The sequence below is a fragment of the Mustela erminea genome, chromosome 17 (genome assembly GCF_009829155.1).
Source record: "Mustela erminea isolate mMusErm1 chromosome 17, mMusErm1.Pri, whole genome shotgun sequence".
NCBI classification, from domain to species: Eukaryota; Metazoa; Chordata; class Mammalia; order Carnivora; family Mustelidae; genus Mustela; species Mustela erminea.
In genome coordinates, this window is record NC_045630.1 from 59,303,662 (window position 1) to 59,322,370 (window position 18,709).

The 18,709-nt window shown below is 42.0% G+C and overlaps 1 protein-coding gene across 6 annotated transcripts in view; it reads left to right on the forward strand.

Moving 5' to 3' along the window:
- Positions 1-734: 734 nt before the first annotated feature.
- MARK1 (microtubule affinity regulating kinase 1) overlaps positions 735-18,709 on the forward strand; it is a 114,937-nt gene continuing 96,962 nt past the window's right edge. For 2 of the 6 annotated variants that reach the window (XM_032318183.1, XM_032318184.1), the window contains exon 1: positions 751-1,051. In XM_032318183.1, coding sequence (XP_032174074.1) covers positions 1,001-1,051 — 51 coding nt within the window. In that variant the 5' untranslated portion in view covers positions 751-1,000. Of the gene's footprint in view, positions 1,052-18,709 lie in introns of all 6 variants that reach the window. The other 4 variants (XM_032318186.1, XM_032318187.1, XM_032318185.1 and 1 more) reach the window with 4 other exon arrangements.

Below are 18,709 nucleotides of genomic sequence, written 5' to 3' on the forward strand. Positions count from 1 at the left end.
GGATCGCACCCATTCTTGCCGAGGAGACGGACAAAAGGGGGCCACTTAATTGCACCAGCGCCCTCTCCCCTCGCCCGGCAAAACCCAAACACGAATACAAATAAAAGGCACCCGAGGCTCTCAGACGACCGTACTCCGCGGGTGGGGCGAGAAACAAAAATAAACAGCGGGGCCGGCGGGCGAGAGCGCGCGCGAGGAGGGGGAGGAGCGGCCCCGCATCCCTAATGAGGGAATGAATGGAGAGGCCCCCTCGGCTGGCGCCCGCCCACCCGGCGGCGGCCGCCAAGTGCCTCTGGGCGCTGCGTGCCGCGCCCGCCGCTCCGCGCGCTGCCGGCTCGGGCCGCTGCTCCGGCTGAGGCGCGGCGGCGGCGGCGGCGGCGGCGGCGAGCGCGCCGAGCAGCCGGGACGGGCGCGCCGGGAGCCGGGGCGCCGCCGCCGCTGGGCCCCGGGCGCGTGGCTGCGGCTCGGCCGGGCGGCGCCGCACACCTGAGGCGGGGCGCGGGGCGCGGCGCGGGCGGCGCTGTCAGGGCCGCGGCTCCCGGGCCCGAGCCGCGCTCGCCGGGACGAGCCGGGCAGTGATTTGCGGGGCGAGCTCACCTTCAGCCATGGCCCGGGCAGCCTAGCGGGGCCCGGCCGCCGCCCCCCCGCCTGCCCCGGCTCCCCTTCCCCGCCTTCCCCCCCACCCCCACCCCTCCCCTCGGCGCCGCATCCCGCCGGCCTCGCCGCCCGGCCCGCGCCGGGCAACCGCCCTCGCCCGGAGCCCGCCCTCGCTCCTGCCCGCGTCCCCCGCCGGCGCCGCCGCGGGAAGCGGCTCCCCCTCCCCTTCCTCCGCGTCCTCCTCCCCCTCGCCCCGCCGGGGCCGCTTGTTGCACCGCCCCGCGGCCTGCGGGAGCCGCTCGGCCCGGCCCGGCCCCGCGCCCGCACCCCCTTCCGCTCGCCCCCGGGCCCGCACCCCAGCCCGGCCGGCGAGACCCCGGCCCGACCCCGCCGCCCGCACAAAATGTCGGCCCGGACGCCATTGCCGACGGTGAACGAGCGGGACACGGAGAACGTGAGTAACCCGAGCCTCCCCCGGGAGCGGCGGGGGCGAGACCCTGGGCCGACCCCCGCTTCGCCCTCCGCCGGGCCGCCGCCCCCCTCCCCTCGATCCCCCGAGCGGCCGCCGCGGCTCGGTCTCCACCTGGAGCCGGCGAGCCCCCCGCCCGCCGCTCAGCCCCCTTTTTCATTGCAGCCCCGTTTCGCCGCTTTCCCCCGCAGGGCGAGGGCGAGGGCGGGGGCTGTACGGGGAGCCCTGTCCTCGGGGTGGTCCCCCCGGGGAGGATGGGCGCACGGAGGGCAGGGAGGCAGCGGCCAGGGCAGAGTGGGCATCCCCGAGTGCTGTCTTTGGCCCTCGGCATGCCGTGTCCCCACCCGGGCGTCCGCTCTGCGGCCGCGGGCGAGCCGGCGCCTACCTCCGCTTCCCCCCTCGCTCTTCTGGCCCTTTCAGCCCTCTGCACCCCCACCCCCCTGCATGGCCCCATGACTTGGCTTTTTGTGACACCGCGTCCCATTTTGGGTCGTGGGCACCGCAGGGGGAAGGTGGGAATGGAGGGGGCAGTGGTAGTAGAGATGGATGTGTGTGTGTGCGTGTGTGTGTGTGTGTGTGTGTGTGGACGAGTTCCTGCCGCCCAGAGACTCCTCGGGAGGGATGAGCGCGAGAATTCCCCGGACAGCCTCGGTGGCCCTGGGGTGACGGCAAAACGTTGAAAAGCCGGAGGAAGCCGGCGGCTGTTCGTTCTCTGCCTCGAGTCAGTGGTGATCGTGCAGGGCAGGTTTTACTTTAAATCTCTCTCCTCCTTCTTGGAGTGTCACACGGTGCATTTCTTTGAAGGAAGGATTTTCTGTGTCTTTGATCAAATTGCCCTCTGGAGTTTTTATCTGGATGCGGATGTCCCTGGTGTTTAAACTCTTGAAAACCAAAAGGACCCGATCAATTTGTATTCCCACCTTCTGAAAGAGTACAATGTGTGTGTGTGTGTGTGTGTGTGTGTGTGTGTGTGTGTGAGTTTCTTTGTGGAAATGGGTTTTGTTTTGGTTTGTTTCCCTCTTTTGTTTGTTTGTTTGTTTTGATTTTGTGGGTTTTGTTTGTTTTTTGTTTTTGTTTTTAACCTTCATGACTTGTAAATAGGGCCTTGGCTGGTTTTCTGTCTGGCTTTGAAGGGGCTGGAGGGTACCAAGTTTAGTGGGCTGCCCAGATCTCTCTGGGCAGTTGTCTAGGTGTTTAGGGAACTCAGACTCCAGTCTTGGAGTCCCAAGCCCTCGGTCATAAGGATGGGAAAATAAAATATGAGCGCTTTGGTGTTCTTACACAAAAGGGATGAGGGAGAATATAGGAGCTCACCTCTGAAGTGTTGGCGGCTGGAATAAACAGATTCTTTAATCTTGGGAGACCGGGGGAGCACAGAAACTTAATAGAATTACGTGAAAGGAGAAGAAATTCTAGTAAGAGACTATTGTTCGAAAAAGCTGAGAAGGTGTTTCAGAGTGTGCTTTTGTCCTTCCTAGTATCGTGCACTGAAAATGGTAAACCGTGTGAGGCTGCTGCTGGCGGAAATGAGAGTAACTTCATTTTGCGTTGTAACCGGCGTTTTAAAAAAACAGAATTGATGCATGATTTAATTGGGAGATTAAAGGAAGGTCAGGGGAAACGATGAAAAATTTGGTTAAAGGCGATCCTAAAGTCAAGTTCTGAAACTGAATGCTTCTAGCAGGAACTCTAAGAAGATTCCTGTCATTCAGTGTGTCATTTCAGTGAATGAAAAGTAAGACAGAGGATGACCTCTGTTTTTATTAGCCACACGCTGTGTGTTAACCTAGAGTGGGTGGAAAAATACATTGTTTTTATTTTATTTTGGATTTTGAATAGTATAGCTCTTTCCATACTTGCATGAATAAGGTACTTTTCAAGGATATGAGATCATTATAGGAACATGCATCAAGGGATAGTACAAAATACAGCATCACATGTAAGACCCACCCACCCCCACCCCAGTGGATTTTTAAGCTAAGCAATAATCGTGTGATAAATGCTGTTGTACCTTCTGAAAATAATTATGCTATATAAAGTCATTTGCTCCGGTCCCGAACATGTTATTTCAAAGTGACTTTTTTGGTCTTGTCCCCTGTCCTTGTGTTGAACCGGACTATTCCTCCATGTAGGCGACTTTATCCAATTCTAATTTTCTCCTAATTGCCTAACATCTCCCAATTTGTGGAAAATGTCTATTACACTGTGGCTGTTCACTTATCAGTAAATGTGCGCGCAGCTTTATTTTTGAGCTGGTTGGGATACAGAGGCATTATTTAAGATAAGGCCTCTCCCCTCAAGGAGCTTACAGGAAAAATGAATATAATCCCAAACAAATAGTGTACAGAAGAAAACTGTGTAAATAAGGCTAAATTGGTTTGTAAGTGCTGTAGGCGTTTATCAAAGGGACCACCAGAGACGGCTGTTAAATCATTGTTGGTGTTTCTCTCTATTCTCTGGTTAGTAGTAAATGTCATAATGCATTCTTATCTCTTATCAGTGAAATAAAGAACAAACCTGCTTGTTAGCTAATATATTGAAGCCAGTATGGCAAGCAAAACGTACATTTGTTTGTAGTCGTTTTCAGTTAAAGTGACACATTTTTTTAAATAGCTGGGGAAATTTATATTCATATGACCATAAAGACTTCAAGTCCTTTGGAATATTAAGGAAATAACTAAAAACATTCTACCACTGCTAGAAATGTTTTAATTTAAACACATATGGCAATTTTAAAAACCATCCTTGTATTTTATTGTCATTTGCAGCTAATATGAAATTTTGTTTAGTCATATGTGAATGTATTTGGACTTTGTGTTCTTGGGAGTATGTAATATCTACCCTATATATGTGACTAGTGTGTGTTGAGGATAAATTAAGAAATTCAAAAGAGGAGAGTTAACAGCACTGATCTCCTATTACTACTATAGGTATATAGTAGAAAGAGAAGGAATTGCCTTTTTTTTTTCCCAGAACATTCTGTGTGCACTTTTTCAGGAGTTATTTTCTTAGATGAAGGATTTGTGCATTGATAGGCCTGAATTGGCCAAATACCCAGAACAACCAATGATGAACTTTTAATGCACTAAACACTTCATAGTGAAGTAGAGAGAGTAAAAAGGGGTGCCTGGGTGGCTCAGTCGGTTAAGCATCTGCCTGCAGCTCAGGTCATGACCCCAGGGTCCTGGGATCAAGTCCCACATCTGCTCCCTGCACAGGAGGGAGCCTGCTCCCCCTTCTTCTGCCTTCTCATGCACTCTTTCTCTGTCAAAACTAATAAAATCTTTTTTTTTTTTAAAGGGAAAGAAAAAGTAGGAAAGATATGTCACTGATCATTGAATTAATTTATGCAAAATGTGTTTGATTTTATGTTGTGTAGAGTCCAGAAAAAGAATGGGCATTTGAAATATTTTTTTCTTCTCTTAAGTTACACTTGGAGAGTTCCAGCATGAATGTAGATAATATGGAACCATTACTCTTAGGTGCTTTTGAATGAAGCAAGAGAAATTGTTTTCCCGTGTTTTAGGAAAACTCTGATTATACTGATTTTTATGGATCCAAAATGCCCAGACTAGCCTTCTGTGGTGAATTTTAATTAGTATGAAGAAAAATGATTTGACTCCTTCTTGGGATGCTTTGGTTAAATTTATTTTGAATCTTTTAATAATAAAACTCTTGAAGGTGATTGTTTTGATAGATCTGAAACTCACTGTGATGACTATCCCAAGTGCTTAGTGTGTCTGCGATGACCATCAGTAGTTTGTCCTGTCAGAATCATTGTTAATGATGTGAAAAGGCAGGAGAGAAGCATGCCTTTGCTACTAGCTTTGGGTTGCTCACCCCCCAGTGCACGCCTCAGAGGTCACCGTACTTATCACACTGTGGTCTGATCGCTGACTTACTTTGTCCCCTTTATTCTGTATCCCCAGTACCCAGTACAGTGACTGGTAATCAGTCACGGGTAAGACATCATAGCTGGAACATTCCCTTTTTGAGTTTTTTCATTTATCATCAAAATATCTTAGTGATACTGGAAGGATAAGTATTGCATACTGCAACAGAGGCATACGCCTTCGGAAAGTTAAGGGACCTGCCCAAGGTCCTAATCTCTGACGTCTTCCACTGTTGCTGTACTCATGCTATTGCTTCTTGGAGGTGCTGTTTTGGTTTGTTCTGTTTTTGTCTTAGAAATTTGAAAAGACTATATGAAATGATATAAAATACATTATTAGAGTAAGAACAGGCTATGCTGTGCTCATCTCTATTTTGAACCTTTGCTGTTTTCACTGTCTGGAGTGCCCTGCTCTTTTTCCCCCTTATCCCCGACTCATAAATCCTTTATGGTATGGCTCATCTTTCTAAGAAAAATTCTGAATTGGTTATAGCAAGGATTGCTCTCCGCTGTAGCTGAACAGCTGTCAATGTATAGTGCACACTACTGGTCTCCAAAGTGAGCGTGCAGGACAGTCCATTGTGAGAAAAACATCTCTACCTTCTATTCCTGTCTGGCCAAAATGCTATTATGAATTCTTCTGCTGCTGCTGTTTTAAGCCCAGGTTGTTTACAATCAGACACATTGTGGATGGTGGAGGAGTAGGGGGACTCTAAGCTTGCCTCCTCCCTCGAATAAAGCTAGAATCAGCCACATGGTTTTCAGATTATTATTTTTTAACCATTTCTTCTTCCTTCTCAGACTTTCCTTTGGGGGTCATTTTCCATTTACCCAATGAACACCTTCGAAGTTCTTTTAATAAAGGATTGTTAATGATAAACTTTCTTCTTTAAATCTGAAATATATTTTGCCCTTATTATTCAGTGATAGTTTTGCTTAGTCTTCAATTCAGAATCAACAGTTACTTTCATTCATTGCTCTGAAGATAGTATCCCATGGTCTGCTGATTTCCATTGTTTCTGTTCAGAAGTCATCTGCCATTAAGTCGGTAATCTTTTCAGGATGCCTGGGTGGCTCAGTTGGTTATGCCTTTGCCTTCAACTCTAGGTCATGATTCCAGGGTCCTGGTATTGAGGCCCGTATTAGGCAAGGAGCTCAGTGAGGAGGCTGCTTCTTCCTCTGCCTGCAGCTCCCCTGGCTTGTGCTCTTTCACTCTCTCTGACAAATAAACCTTTAAATAAAAGTAGGTGATCTTTTCCATCTGTCTCTTCAAGATTGTTTTTCTTTTAAGTGTTAGACTGTCACTGCAGTGCATTTAGGTATGGATTTCTTTTTTTTTTTTTCTTTCTCTGTCCCTTTCTTTCTTTCTTTTTTTAAGAGGAAAGGCAGGGGGAGGGAGAGAGAGAATCTTAAGCAGGCTCCAAACCCAGCACAGAGTCCAATGTGGGGCTCCATGCAGGGCTTGATCTCACAACCTTGAGATCATGACCTTAACTGAAATCAAAAGTTAGACTCTTAACCAACTGAGCTACCCAGGTACCCCTGTTTTTTTTTTTTTTTCCTTCCTGCTTTCTATGTTTGTGATTTCCTATCTTTCTTCAGTTCTAGATACTTACCAACTATTATCTTTTTGAAAATTGCCTTGTTTCTGCTTCCTTCAGAGGTTCATTTGGGGACTCTGATTTGATTATGTTAGATCATAGCCCCTCCATGTGCTTTACTTTCTCATTCATTGTTTTCACAAGTTCATTTCCTCTCTATACTACAAGCTGCATGATTTGTTTGAATTTATCATCTGTGGATTTATATCTTTCATCAGTTCTACAATCAGTCATTCTCTCTTTAAATATTAATTTACCTCTGTTCTCTCTAGTGTTTCCAGTGCCCTGATTAGATATGTTAAGATTTCTCATTCTATCCTATATATATGTCTTAGACTCTCATTTCTTCCTCTATTTCATTGTTTCTCTGTACTGCAGTATATAGTATAATCTGCACTACAGTTATGGTATGTAATGTTTAGATTTATCTTTTAGTTGGCTAAATCTCTTCAGCTGTATTTAAATCACTGTTAATCCTTCTGTTAAGTTTATTTATATTGTCATAAAAACCCATAACAGGAAATCTGCTCTCTTAACAAAAAGAATTCTAAGTGCATAGGACATTATTGTTAATTGTCATTGGCACAATGTTGTGTAGCAAATCTATAGAACTTTTTCATCTTGCGTGACTAAAACTTTATACTATTGAATAGCCACTTCCCATTTTCCTATTTCTCCAGTCCCTGGAAACCACAATTCTACTCTTGGCTTTTTTATAAGTTTGACTATGTTACATCTCTCATTTAAGTGGAATCATGCAGTATCAGCCTTTCTATGATGAGCTAATTTCACTTAATGTAATGTCCTCAAGGTTTACCCATAATAAAGCATGACAGAATTTCCCCCTTTTAATGGCAGAAAAATACTCCAATGAATGTATATAATATATTTCTTTATCCATTCACCCGTTGACAGAATTTGAGATGTTTTCTTAACTTGACTGTTGTGAAAAATGCTGCAATGAACATGGGATTGCAAAACTCTCTTGGAAGTTCTGATTTCGGTTCTTTTGAATAAATATCTGGAAGTGGATTGCCAGATTATATGTTCTATTTTCAATTTTTTGAGGGGCCACCATATTGTTTTCCATAATGGCTGCACCGTTTTACATTCAAACCAGCAGTGCACATAGGTTACAATCTCTCCACGTCCTTGTCAGCATTTATTATTGTCTGCTTTGCTTTTTGATAATAGCCATGCTAACTGGTGTGAAGTAATAATCTCATTGTGATTTTTGATTTGCCTTTCTCTGATAATTAGTGATGTTGAGCATCTTTTCATATGCCTGTAGACCATTTATGTGTCTTCTTTGGAGAAATGTCTATTCAAGTCCTTTGTCCATTAAAAATCAGGGTTGTAAGAATATTTTGGATATTAACCCCTTTTCAGATATATAGCGTGTAAGTATTTTCTTCCATTCTGGGGGTTCCCTTTTCACTGTGGGGATTGTTGTCTTTGCTGTGCAGAAGCTTTTTAGTTTCATGTAGTTCCACCTGTCTATTTCTTTTTTGCCTTGATTGCCTGTGTTTTTCATGGTATATTCAGGAAGTCATTGCCAAGATCAGTGTAATGAAGCTTTACCCTATGTTTTCTTTAAAGAATTTTACAGTTTTAGGTGTTATATTGAAGTCTTCAATACATTTTGAATTCATTTTTGTATATGTTATAAGATAAAAGATCCAATTTCATTCTTCTGCATGTGAAGATCTGGTTTTCCCAACACCATTTATTGAAAAGACTACTCCCACTTGAGTGTTTTGGTACTCTTATCTAAGATCATTTCACCATATATACGAAGATGTATTTCTGGGCTCTCAATTCTATTCCATTAGTCTATATGCCTGTCTTTATAGCAGTGCCATACTGTTTGATTATTATAACATTGTAATAGTGCTTTGAAGTCATAAGTGTGAAGCCTTCATCTTTGTTCTTCTTTCTCAAGATTGTTTTGTTTATTCAGGGTCCTTGTGGTTCCATGTTAATTTGAGATTTTTTTTTCTGTTTCTATTTTTTAAAAAATGGTATTGGGGTGTTGATAGGTATTGTGTTGATCTGAAGATCTTTTTGGGTAGTATGGAGGGAGGGAGAGAAGCAGGCTCTTCACTGAGCAGGGAGCCTGACACGGGGCTCAATCCCAGGACCCTGGGACCATGACCTGAGGCCAAAGGCAGATGCTTAATGGACTGAGCCACCCAGGTGCCCCTGTTGAGAGTTTTTATGATGAAGGGTATTGATGCATTATCTGCAGCAATGGAGATGATCTTGTGATTTTCATCATTTGTTCTGTTAATTTGGTGTATTACATTGATTACCTATGTTGAACCATCCTTGTATCCTAGGGATAGATCCCGCTTGGTCATCATTTATGATCCTTTTAATGTGCTATTAATTTGGTTGCTAATACTTCATTTAGGATTTTTGCATATATTCATTCATCAAGGTTATTGGCTGTGGTTTTCTTATAGTGTCTGTTTCTGGTTTTGGTATTTCAGTAATGCTGGAGCCTAAATTAGTTTCCTTCTCCAAGTTTTGAAAAAGTCTTAGAAGGATTGGTGTTTTATTCTTTTTTTTTTTTTTTTTAAGATTATTTATTTGAAAGAGAGAGAAAGAGAGGGAGCACAAGCAGAGGGAGCTGCAGAGGTACAGGGAGAAGCAGGATCCCCTTTGAGCAGGGAAGGATGGTCCTAGGACCGGGATCATAAGTACAGGTCATAATAATATTATGACCTGAAGAAGACTCTTAACCGGCTGCACCACCCCCAGGCACCCATTCTTCTTTAAATGTTTGGTAGAATATATCCAAAAGACATCTGGTCCTGGGCTTTTCTTTGTTGGAAGGTTTTTGATTACTGATTCAATCTCCTTGCTACATCTGTCAGATTTCCTTTTTCTTCACTGTTCAGATCTTGGTAGGTTGTATGTTCATAGGGAATTTCTCCATTTCTTCTAGGTGCCAATATGCCAATTTGTTCACATATCATTACATAAGGTAGTCTCTTAACTATCCTTTCTAGTTCTATGGCATCAGTTCTAAATGTTTCCTCTTATTATGTCTGATCTTAATTTGGTTCTTCTTTCTTTTTTAGTCTAGCTAGAGATTTTTTTTCACTTGTTGATTTTTTTCAAAAACCAACTCTTTGTTGAATTTTTTCTATTTTTCTCTTCTCCATTTTTTACGACTGTAATCATTATTATAATTTTCCTTCTGCTAATTTTAGGCTTAGGTTTTTCTTTTTCTAGTTCCTTAAGGAGGATTTGGGAGAGGTTTTTTTTTTTTTAATGTAAGTTTTTATTACTGTGAACTTCTCACTTAGTACTGCTTTTGCTGCATCCTGTAAGTTTGATATATTTTCTTTTCTTTTCTACCCTCCCCACCACAGTGTGTGTGTGTGTGTGCACGTGTGTTACTGATGCTGTCTCTCAGGGCTTAACTGGGTACTACCGCAGAGGGTTATAGCCACTCCTTCCACTGCTGCCTCTTGGTCTTCAGGTTTTTCATCTTTCTTGTTCAGCCAGAGGTACATGGCACATGGTCTTTTTTGGGCCACAGATCCAGGGGCTTGTACTTCTTACCCTTGTAAAATTTCCTGAGGTTCTCTTTCTGAGTCTGGTTGATAACAGAACATGGGCAGTGGATTTGTGAATAGCTCAAATCTCAGACAGCTTGGAAGCCATGCTGCCTTTTTGCTTTGGTGGCGCACAATGCCATAGCTCCACCTTCAGGTCTTACAGCTGTTTAAGCAGCTCCTCTGTCTTCATGATGCAAGGTGGCCTTAATTTTGGCCATGTCTGCACAATCTGCTGCCACTGCCGAAGGAAAGAGGACTGTATATTGTTTTCATTTGTCTCAAGATATTTTCTAATTTCTGTTTTGATTTCTTCCTGATGCAGTGGTTATTCGAGAATATGTTCCTTAATTTTCACATGTCTTCCAATTTTCTTCTGTTACTGATTTCTGGTTGCATACCATTAATTTGGATAAGATACTTCTTATGATCTCAGCATTATTAAATTTGTAAGATTTGTTTTATGACCTAACATGCGCCCTATTCTGGAGAATATCTATGTACCTTTGATAAAAATGTTCTATTGCTCTTCAGTGAAATGTTCTAAATATGTCTGTTAGGAACATTTAGTCTGTAGTGTTATTCAGGTCTTCAGTTTTCTTCTTGCTAACTGTCTGGATGTTTTCTACCCACTATTGAAAATGGGGTGGTGAAATTTTCTACTGTAACTGTGTTGCTGTCTATTTCTCCCTTCCATTCTTTGTTTGCTTTATATATTTTAAGTGCTCTGATTTGGGTCTTTAAATATTTTTAAATGTTATATTTTCCTGGTCAGTTGACCTTTTTATCATTATATAATGTTCCCCTTTTTTTTCTGTCTTGTAGTTCTTTTGTCTTTTTTTTTTTTTTTGAAGATTTTATTTATTTATTTGACACAGAGAGGGAGAGAGACAGCAAGAGAGGAAACACAAGCAGGGGGAGTGGGAGAGGGAGAAGCAGGCTTCCCGCTGATCAGGGAGCCCAATGTGGGGCTTGATCCCAGGACCCAGAGATCATGACCTGAGCCGAAGGCAGACGCCTAACGACTGAGCCACCCTGGCACCCCTCTTTTGTCTTTCTTAATATCTCTTGCTGTCTAAGTGTCTTGTTGATTTTTTTTTTTATAGTGACGTACTTTGATTTCTTTTTCATTTTCTTTTGTGTATCTTCTCCAGGTATTTTCTTTGTGGTCACTATGGGACTTATATAGAACATTCCACACTTACAACAACCTGTTTTAAGCTGATAGCATCTTAACTTTGATCTCATACAAAAATTCTGCTTTAACTTTTTCCTTCCCTACACATTATATTGTTGTTGTCACAGATTACATTTGAGTTGTATATCCGTTAACATTTTATAGTTATAGTTTTGTAAATATTTTTGTTTTTTAACTTATATGCCAGAATTAAAATGATTTGCACAGCATTGTTGCATTATTACAGTATCCCGTGTTTGTGCATGTATTTCCCATTACCAGTGAAATTTATATTTTTGTGTGCTTGCCTGTGACTGTTTAGTGTCTTTTTGTTCAACTTGAATGATCCCTTAAGCATTTCTTATAAGGCAGGTTTAGTGGTGAAGAACTCTATCAGCTTTTGTCTATCTGTAAAAGCTTTTATTCATTTTTGAAGGACAGTTTGCTGGGTATAGTGTTCTTGACTGGCAAGTCTGTCCCCCCAGCAGTTTGAATATTTGCATTCTTTCCTGGTCTACAGGTTTTTCTGCTGAGAAATCTGCTAAAAGTTTATGAGGGTTCATTTGTACATGACAAATTGTATATTTGCAGCTTTCAAAATTCTCTGTCTTTGACCTTTGGGCTATTTGAATACGTGTTTGGGTACAGACTTTTTTGAGTTCATCCTGTTTTGGATTCATCCTATTTAACTTCTCTTGGGTTTCTTGAATCTGGAAATCTGGATGTCCATTTCTTTCCTCATATTTGGGAACTTTTCATTTAAAAAACAAACAAACAAACTTTCTGTCCCTTTCTCTCTCTCTTTTTTTTCCCTGAGACTCCCATAATGCATATATTGGTTTTTTGGTGGTAACCTATAATTCCCTTAGGCTTTCTTTACTCTTTTTCTTTTTTCTTTCTTTCTTTCTTTCTTAGGCTTTCTTCACTCTCTTTCTTTCTTTCTTTCTTTCTTTCTTTCTTTGTTGTTGTTGTTTTTGTTTTTCCTTTGACTGGATAGCTTTAAACAAATGTTAACATTTGCTCATTCTTTCTTCTGTTTGATCAAGCCTTTCCTTGAAGCTCCCTAATGAATTACTGCCTTCTTAAATTGAACTCCAAAATTTCTGTTTGGTTGTTTTTTGTATTTTTGGTTTCTTTGCTGAAATCCTCATTTTGCTCATGTATCATTTCATGATGTCATTGAGCATCTTTATTTCAGTCATTTTGAATTCTTTGCCAGGTAATACAGATACCTCTCTTTCTTTAGGGTTGGTTTTAGAGATGTATTGTCTTCCCTATATTGGCCATTTCCCCTGTTCCTTTGTATTCTTTATAACTCTTTGTTGGTATCCACACATTTAAAAAAAAAAAAAAAAAAAAAAAAGGTTACCTCTCTCAGTCTTTCTAGGCTGTCTTCATACATGGAGAGATTGTGACCACTCGGTCCAGCTGGAGATTCTTTTTGTGGATGTGTCTTTTCTGGACATGCTCATGTAGATACCTGATTAGAGGGATTTCCTGTTTGGTTTTTCTTTCTTTCTTTCTTCCTTCCTTCCTTCCTTCCTTGCTTGCTTCCTTCCTTCCTTCCTTTCTTTTTTTAGGAGCTGTAATCTCTTGCTCCCTCTGGTGTCTGTCTGGTGTACTGTGGTTCCTCTGAAGGAGCAGCACACTTAGCTGGCTTTGTTCTCAGCATACCCCAGCACCTAGCGAATGCTGGTTCCCATCAAGCACCCTGTGTTGAGATGGACAGAAACTAGCAGTGTACTGGATGCATGCTACACTCTTCTCTTTTAACATTGTTGAATTTTTTCATTTCATTTTTTATTTCTAAAAGTTGTAAGTTCTTTCTCTCAAACCAGTCTGGCCTATTTTATAGTTTCTTGGTTTTTGTTTATTTTTGTGACTTCACCTTCATTTCCTTAAATATTTGACGTATAGTTATTTACTTCCTATGTCTGGAAATTCCATTATATGAAGTCCCTGGGGCTTCAGCTTTAGTGTTTGTATCTGTTGATTCTCATCTATTGTGGCTTCTTTGTTTCTGTATTTGCTGTTCTTTGGGGATGAACTCATATTTGCCTGATTTTTATCTGTGTGAAACTTGGGGCTCTGAATTGAGGATGACTTCCTCTAGAGAGGCTTTGTTTTTGCTCTTACTGACCTGGGACTTTTTTTTAAAGACTTATTTTTAAGTAATTACTCCCCCTATGGAGCTCAAACTTACAACCCCAAGATCAAGAGTTGCATACTTTACTGACTGAGCTAGCCAGGATCCCCTGACATGCGACATTCTAGTATCCTAAAGGAGTTCCAGGTCAATGAAGGAGTTTTACATTCTCCAACCTTGTAGTGAGTCCACAGGTTAATATTTGGACCTCAGGGCAGTGCTGGGTTTTGTAGTTGCTTTCAGCTGGATTTTTTTTTAATGTTTACTTATTTTTCCCTTGTATTTTCTCTTCAAGCCCAACAGTACACTTTAAAGTATGTTTTATCTTGGAAAACCCTTCATATTATCTTGCATACTAGTCAACAGAAAGATTGGAATAAACGTTTTGGAAATGGGTGTTCAGAAGTATCCATACTTATGTGATTTTACTACCTTAAATTACATGTCATTTCTCAGTTTCTCATCTGCACACTTAAAAATATAGACAACTTTCTAACTTGTTTATAAATTTTCTAGATCAAAAATCTTAGTAGATTTTGGAAACCATTTGTTAAAGTTATTAAGATGATGTTTTCAAAAATTGCAGATTGTCCTCAGGAACGTACTCCCTAACATGATTTTCATAAAAAATTTTTGTATACATGGTGGGTGGATGGACATATGAATACAGTCCTTGAAGTCAAGTGTCAACATAAACTGAATTTGTAGTCAGCCCTTCAGATCCCAGTATCACAAATTGTTAAGCTAAGATATTAAAAACCAAGAAATATATTAATATGGCACAATGTTTAATCACTGAAAAGTTTGTACCATTGAAATATAATATGTTTCCAAAAATTTTATCTTTTTGGTATCATGTGTTTTAATATAATACATGTATAATTTAAGTCAGTATTACTATAGTAACCCATACTTAAAACTTTCAGTGATAGGGTACTTGATCTAAAGTTTGGAGACTATTCTTTTTTTTTTTTTTAAGATTATTTATTTATTTATTTGACACAGAGAGAGAGAGAGAGATATCACAAGTAGGCAGAGAGGCAGGCAGAGATGTGGGGGGAAGCAATCTTCCTGCTGAGCAGAAAGCCCGATGTGGGGCTCTATCCCAGGACCCTGGGATCATGACCTGAGCTGAAGGCAGAGGCTTTAACCCACTGAGCCACCCAGGTGCCCCTGGAGACTATTCTATACAATAGAGTCTAGCATTATTCTAGAATTCTCTGAATCAACTTTTTCTTCCTGACTAAATTGAAAATACTTTGAGGCCAGAGACTACCTCCAATATTATTTCTGTATATCTTGTATTTCCTCCCATAGTTTTTGGCATATTTTTGGCACTCAACAATTTAATAAGTCAAGGTCCAGTTTATTCACTTATTCTCAAATGACTTTATGAGCCAGCTTGAGAGATCACTTCACATTCATGCTCCCTAAGCCCTGCTCTGTTGCACTCTGTTCATACACAGTTTCTCTAGGGTGAGATCCAGAAATCTCTCTTCTTAAACCTCTCCATTATTCTGATGTTGGTATTTACTGACTAGGCTTTGTAAAAAAAAAACACTGATGTGATGATGATCATGATTGCATTATAATAAATCTCATCTTTTAATTAAAATGAAAAAGGACATTACGGTTGCCCGTTATGTTCTAGAACGTGGTGTGGGAGAAGTGACGAATCAGTCCTTTCGGTGGATGATGACAGCAGTAGAAAACAACAGGGAATTGTCTGTCTCGGGGGTAATAAGGCACAGCGTGTGGCATTTGTGGGTCTAAGGTTGAGGAACGAAGTAGTGAGGAATTTCACGTTCTTCCTTCTCCCAGCTTTATATGTGAACCATACTGGGAAAGTGGTGGCAGCAGAGTTCACCATATGGTGCCCATTCTGAGAAAGTATTTTTAATACTGCTTTGACCACTGTATCCATTTAGTTCAGGTTGTCAGCAAATCAGAAGCTGAGCCACAGTCCAAAGTTTGAATGAACTGTCTGTAAAGGATATGGTAATAGGTTTATTTTAAATCTTTAAGGCATGCCTACCTTTCACTGGGGATCAACAGTGCTATGCTCACAGTTTCCAAAGAGGGTTTGCTTTTATTTCCTTTCCTATTTGTTTTCATCTCAACTGGAGACCAAAGGGATACAAAGGCAAATGAAACCTGTTCCTGCTCTGGAGGGACTCAGAGCCTGACGGGGAGATAGACGGAGACAGGCAAGTGCAGTAGAAAGTTACGGTTCTTGTCCTCCGAGTGAGCCGGACACTGGATAAAGAGGGAAGGGGGAGAGGGGAGGGGGCGCACAAGAAAGGTTCACGGCCTTTGAACGAAGGCTTGAAAGGCAAGTACTGCTTTGCCAGGTGGCTCTGTGGAAAGAAGAGACTACTGGGCTGAAGGAGCGTTGTGTGCAGGGCCCTGCGCGTGGGGCTGGGAGGAGGAGCGGTCAGGGAGAGGGCCGGCCACGGCTGGACACCGGGCAGGGCTTCGCGAGTCTCAGCAAGACCTGCTCCTGGGGCACCGGTAGCCCTTGGGTGACTTAAGTAAAGGGCCGACATGACTAGATTTGTATTCTGTGTATGCTGAAGTGTTTTAGAAACATACTGGTTTTTCAATTTAGTGGCCTCGGGCACCTTGCTGGCTCAGTTGGTGGAATATGTGACTCTTGATCTTGAGATTGTGAGTTCAAGCCCTACATTGGATATGGAGATCACTTAAAATTAAAATCTTATAAAAAAAGTTTTTTAAAAATAAGTTTTGTGACCTGTATTCTCAAGATCCACACAAAAACTTTGAATCTGGTGTTTTGAAAACTTGTTTTGGTATACTGGAGAAGGGTTTAGTGAGGGGGAGATGCCAGTGCCAGTGCCAAAGAACTCTCTCCTTGAACCAGACTTCAGGTCAGCCCCTCTGAGCCTTGTTCTCAAGTAGGTTTGACTTTGGCCTTCATCTCTGCCCTGTCCTTCCAGGGCCTGCACGGCTCCAGCTTAGCAAGGAATTCCGCTAAGTCAGTTAAGTGCGAATCCCCAGCAAGGCACCCTCTTAGGCCAGTTTAGCAGGAGTCCGCTGACCCTCAGGTCTCCTCTTAGTAGTTTTCCATCCACTCACCTCAACTCTGAATCCCCAGCTGTCTTTACTGTATTCAGAGCTGATCTCTCTCCCCTATCACAATACCCTGATGCAATAATCTTGAATAAAGCCTTTCTTACCATTTAGAATAATGTCAGAATACATTATTCTTTTTAACACTCGTTAAGGAAAGATTCATGTTTCATCACGAAATCCCAAACACATTTTACTGTGAGAGTATGTACTGGAGTGAGGTGAGAGAAGCCCACAGTAACACGTATTAGTAGACCAGAAAGCAGAACCTCTCAGACCTAGTGCAGAAGGATAGTGTGCCATTAAAGTGACTAGGACAGGGATTTCTTAGCAGAGGCTGGGGTTGGTGATTCATCATTCTTTCATGGTGTCCTGTCTGTGATTTTGATAGACGGGAGGACCTGAGGGGGGGCGATTATTCAGCTGGTTTATCTTGGTAAGTTGCTTAACCTCTCTGTTTCTTCTGATGCTTACTGGTACATTTCATTTTTGGTGTCTATCTATAAACCGGTCATGCTGTTTTCTACAGAGATGATTTATTATCTGAACGCACTACTAAGTCACGCAACTGATTCTTCCGGCCACGCTAAATTCTTTCTGATTTCTACTTAAGCAACAAAAACTAGAGGGAATTAAGTTATGTACCAGTGGCCACTTGTATAAACCTGGAGAAATAAAGAAGGATCTGTCCAGTAAATTCTGAAACATGAGCGCCCAAAGAACAGGCTAAGTAGGGAAGTCTTGAGGAGAGAAGGTTGATACCAGGGGGGTGGTTGATCACCTCTGCCTTTCTCTTTTCCTTTCCTCCCCAGCAAGGAGAGAAATCAGGCGGAGGGAAGAGTATGTTGGGAAGGAGACTGTGTTCTCTGTTCTGCCACAAGTGAATTATTTATCGTGTTTCTGGTTCTATCTCACATGTGCTTTGTGACAGTACTTTCAAACCGTGCTGTGATTTCATTAAACCTGTCCCACACACCACGCTGCAAACTGCTTGAGACCAGGCACCTGGGTACTGATTCCCAGGAGCCATTCAGCGGCAGCGTCTGGCATAATTGACTTTCCAAAGTTTTCAGAACCGCTTGCTGGTGTTATGTAAAAAACAGCAAGAATATGTCAGTAAACTACGTTCCTCCCTCTTAAAGTACTTTAGCATGGTGCTGTGCACATAGTAGCTGCTTGATAGGTGTTTAGTAAATATATACAATTCAGATTCACCCATTATCTGGAAAATTTTGAAGTACTTTAAGAATCTGAGGGGGTGCTGTGTAGACACCGTATTTGCTTTTTACATTCTGGTCATTGTTGTATGAAGGTCTGAGGTGTTTTGCAAAGATATTTCCTTTCACCCGTGGCATTCATGCTCATAACTTAAAGTCATCAGTTAAATTTTTATTGTACTTTAAAAAAATTGGTGCAGAAGGTGTATTGACATTTAAGTTGATATGATTATTAGCTTATGTTAGGGAAAAATTACTGGATTTTGTTAGATTTACTAAATATATCAGAACCTGAGGTCTCAGAATAAAGCTTGACTACTAGAGTGTTAAATTAAAATCTAATCTAATGATTTAAAGAACAAACATCCATTGTAATTTCTGGCGTGAGTTTACTGTTAGGTTTTTGTACTCGTGGGAGTGAAAGAACTAGGAAGTTTCTGAAAGAATTTAATACCGTATTTTTAGATATAATTTAAGCAGATGTTTTCTTTTAATCCCCTGGGGACTCAGTTGTGTTAGCTCATAATATCTTCTGGCAAGCAGTAGTGGAAGACCTCCTAGAGGGGGTTTTTTTGCCTGGGGAATGGGGGTAGGGGGGGTGGGGTAGGGGACTATCTCAGGAGGGAGTGGCTCTAGAAATAAAATAAGGCCTGTGGCTCCCTGTCTGCCTCCTGAAGGGGAGTGATTGTCCTCTGTATCTTCAATTCAGATGTAAAGGCAGGGGAACTTCTAGGTTATGTGTACGCACTCTGAAGTTAGACTATGTGGGTTCAAGTCGTAGCTCTGCCATTTATGAGCCCTGTGATCTTGGGAAGCCACTTATTTTCTTTATTCCTTGGGGTTTTTATCTGTAAAATGTAATAACAACAGTACCTACTTTTTGGGTTGTTGTGAGATTTAAATGATCGAACACATCTAATGCCCTTAGACCAGTGCCTGGCACCTAGTAGAAGG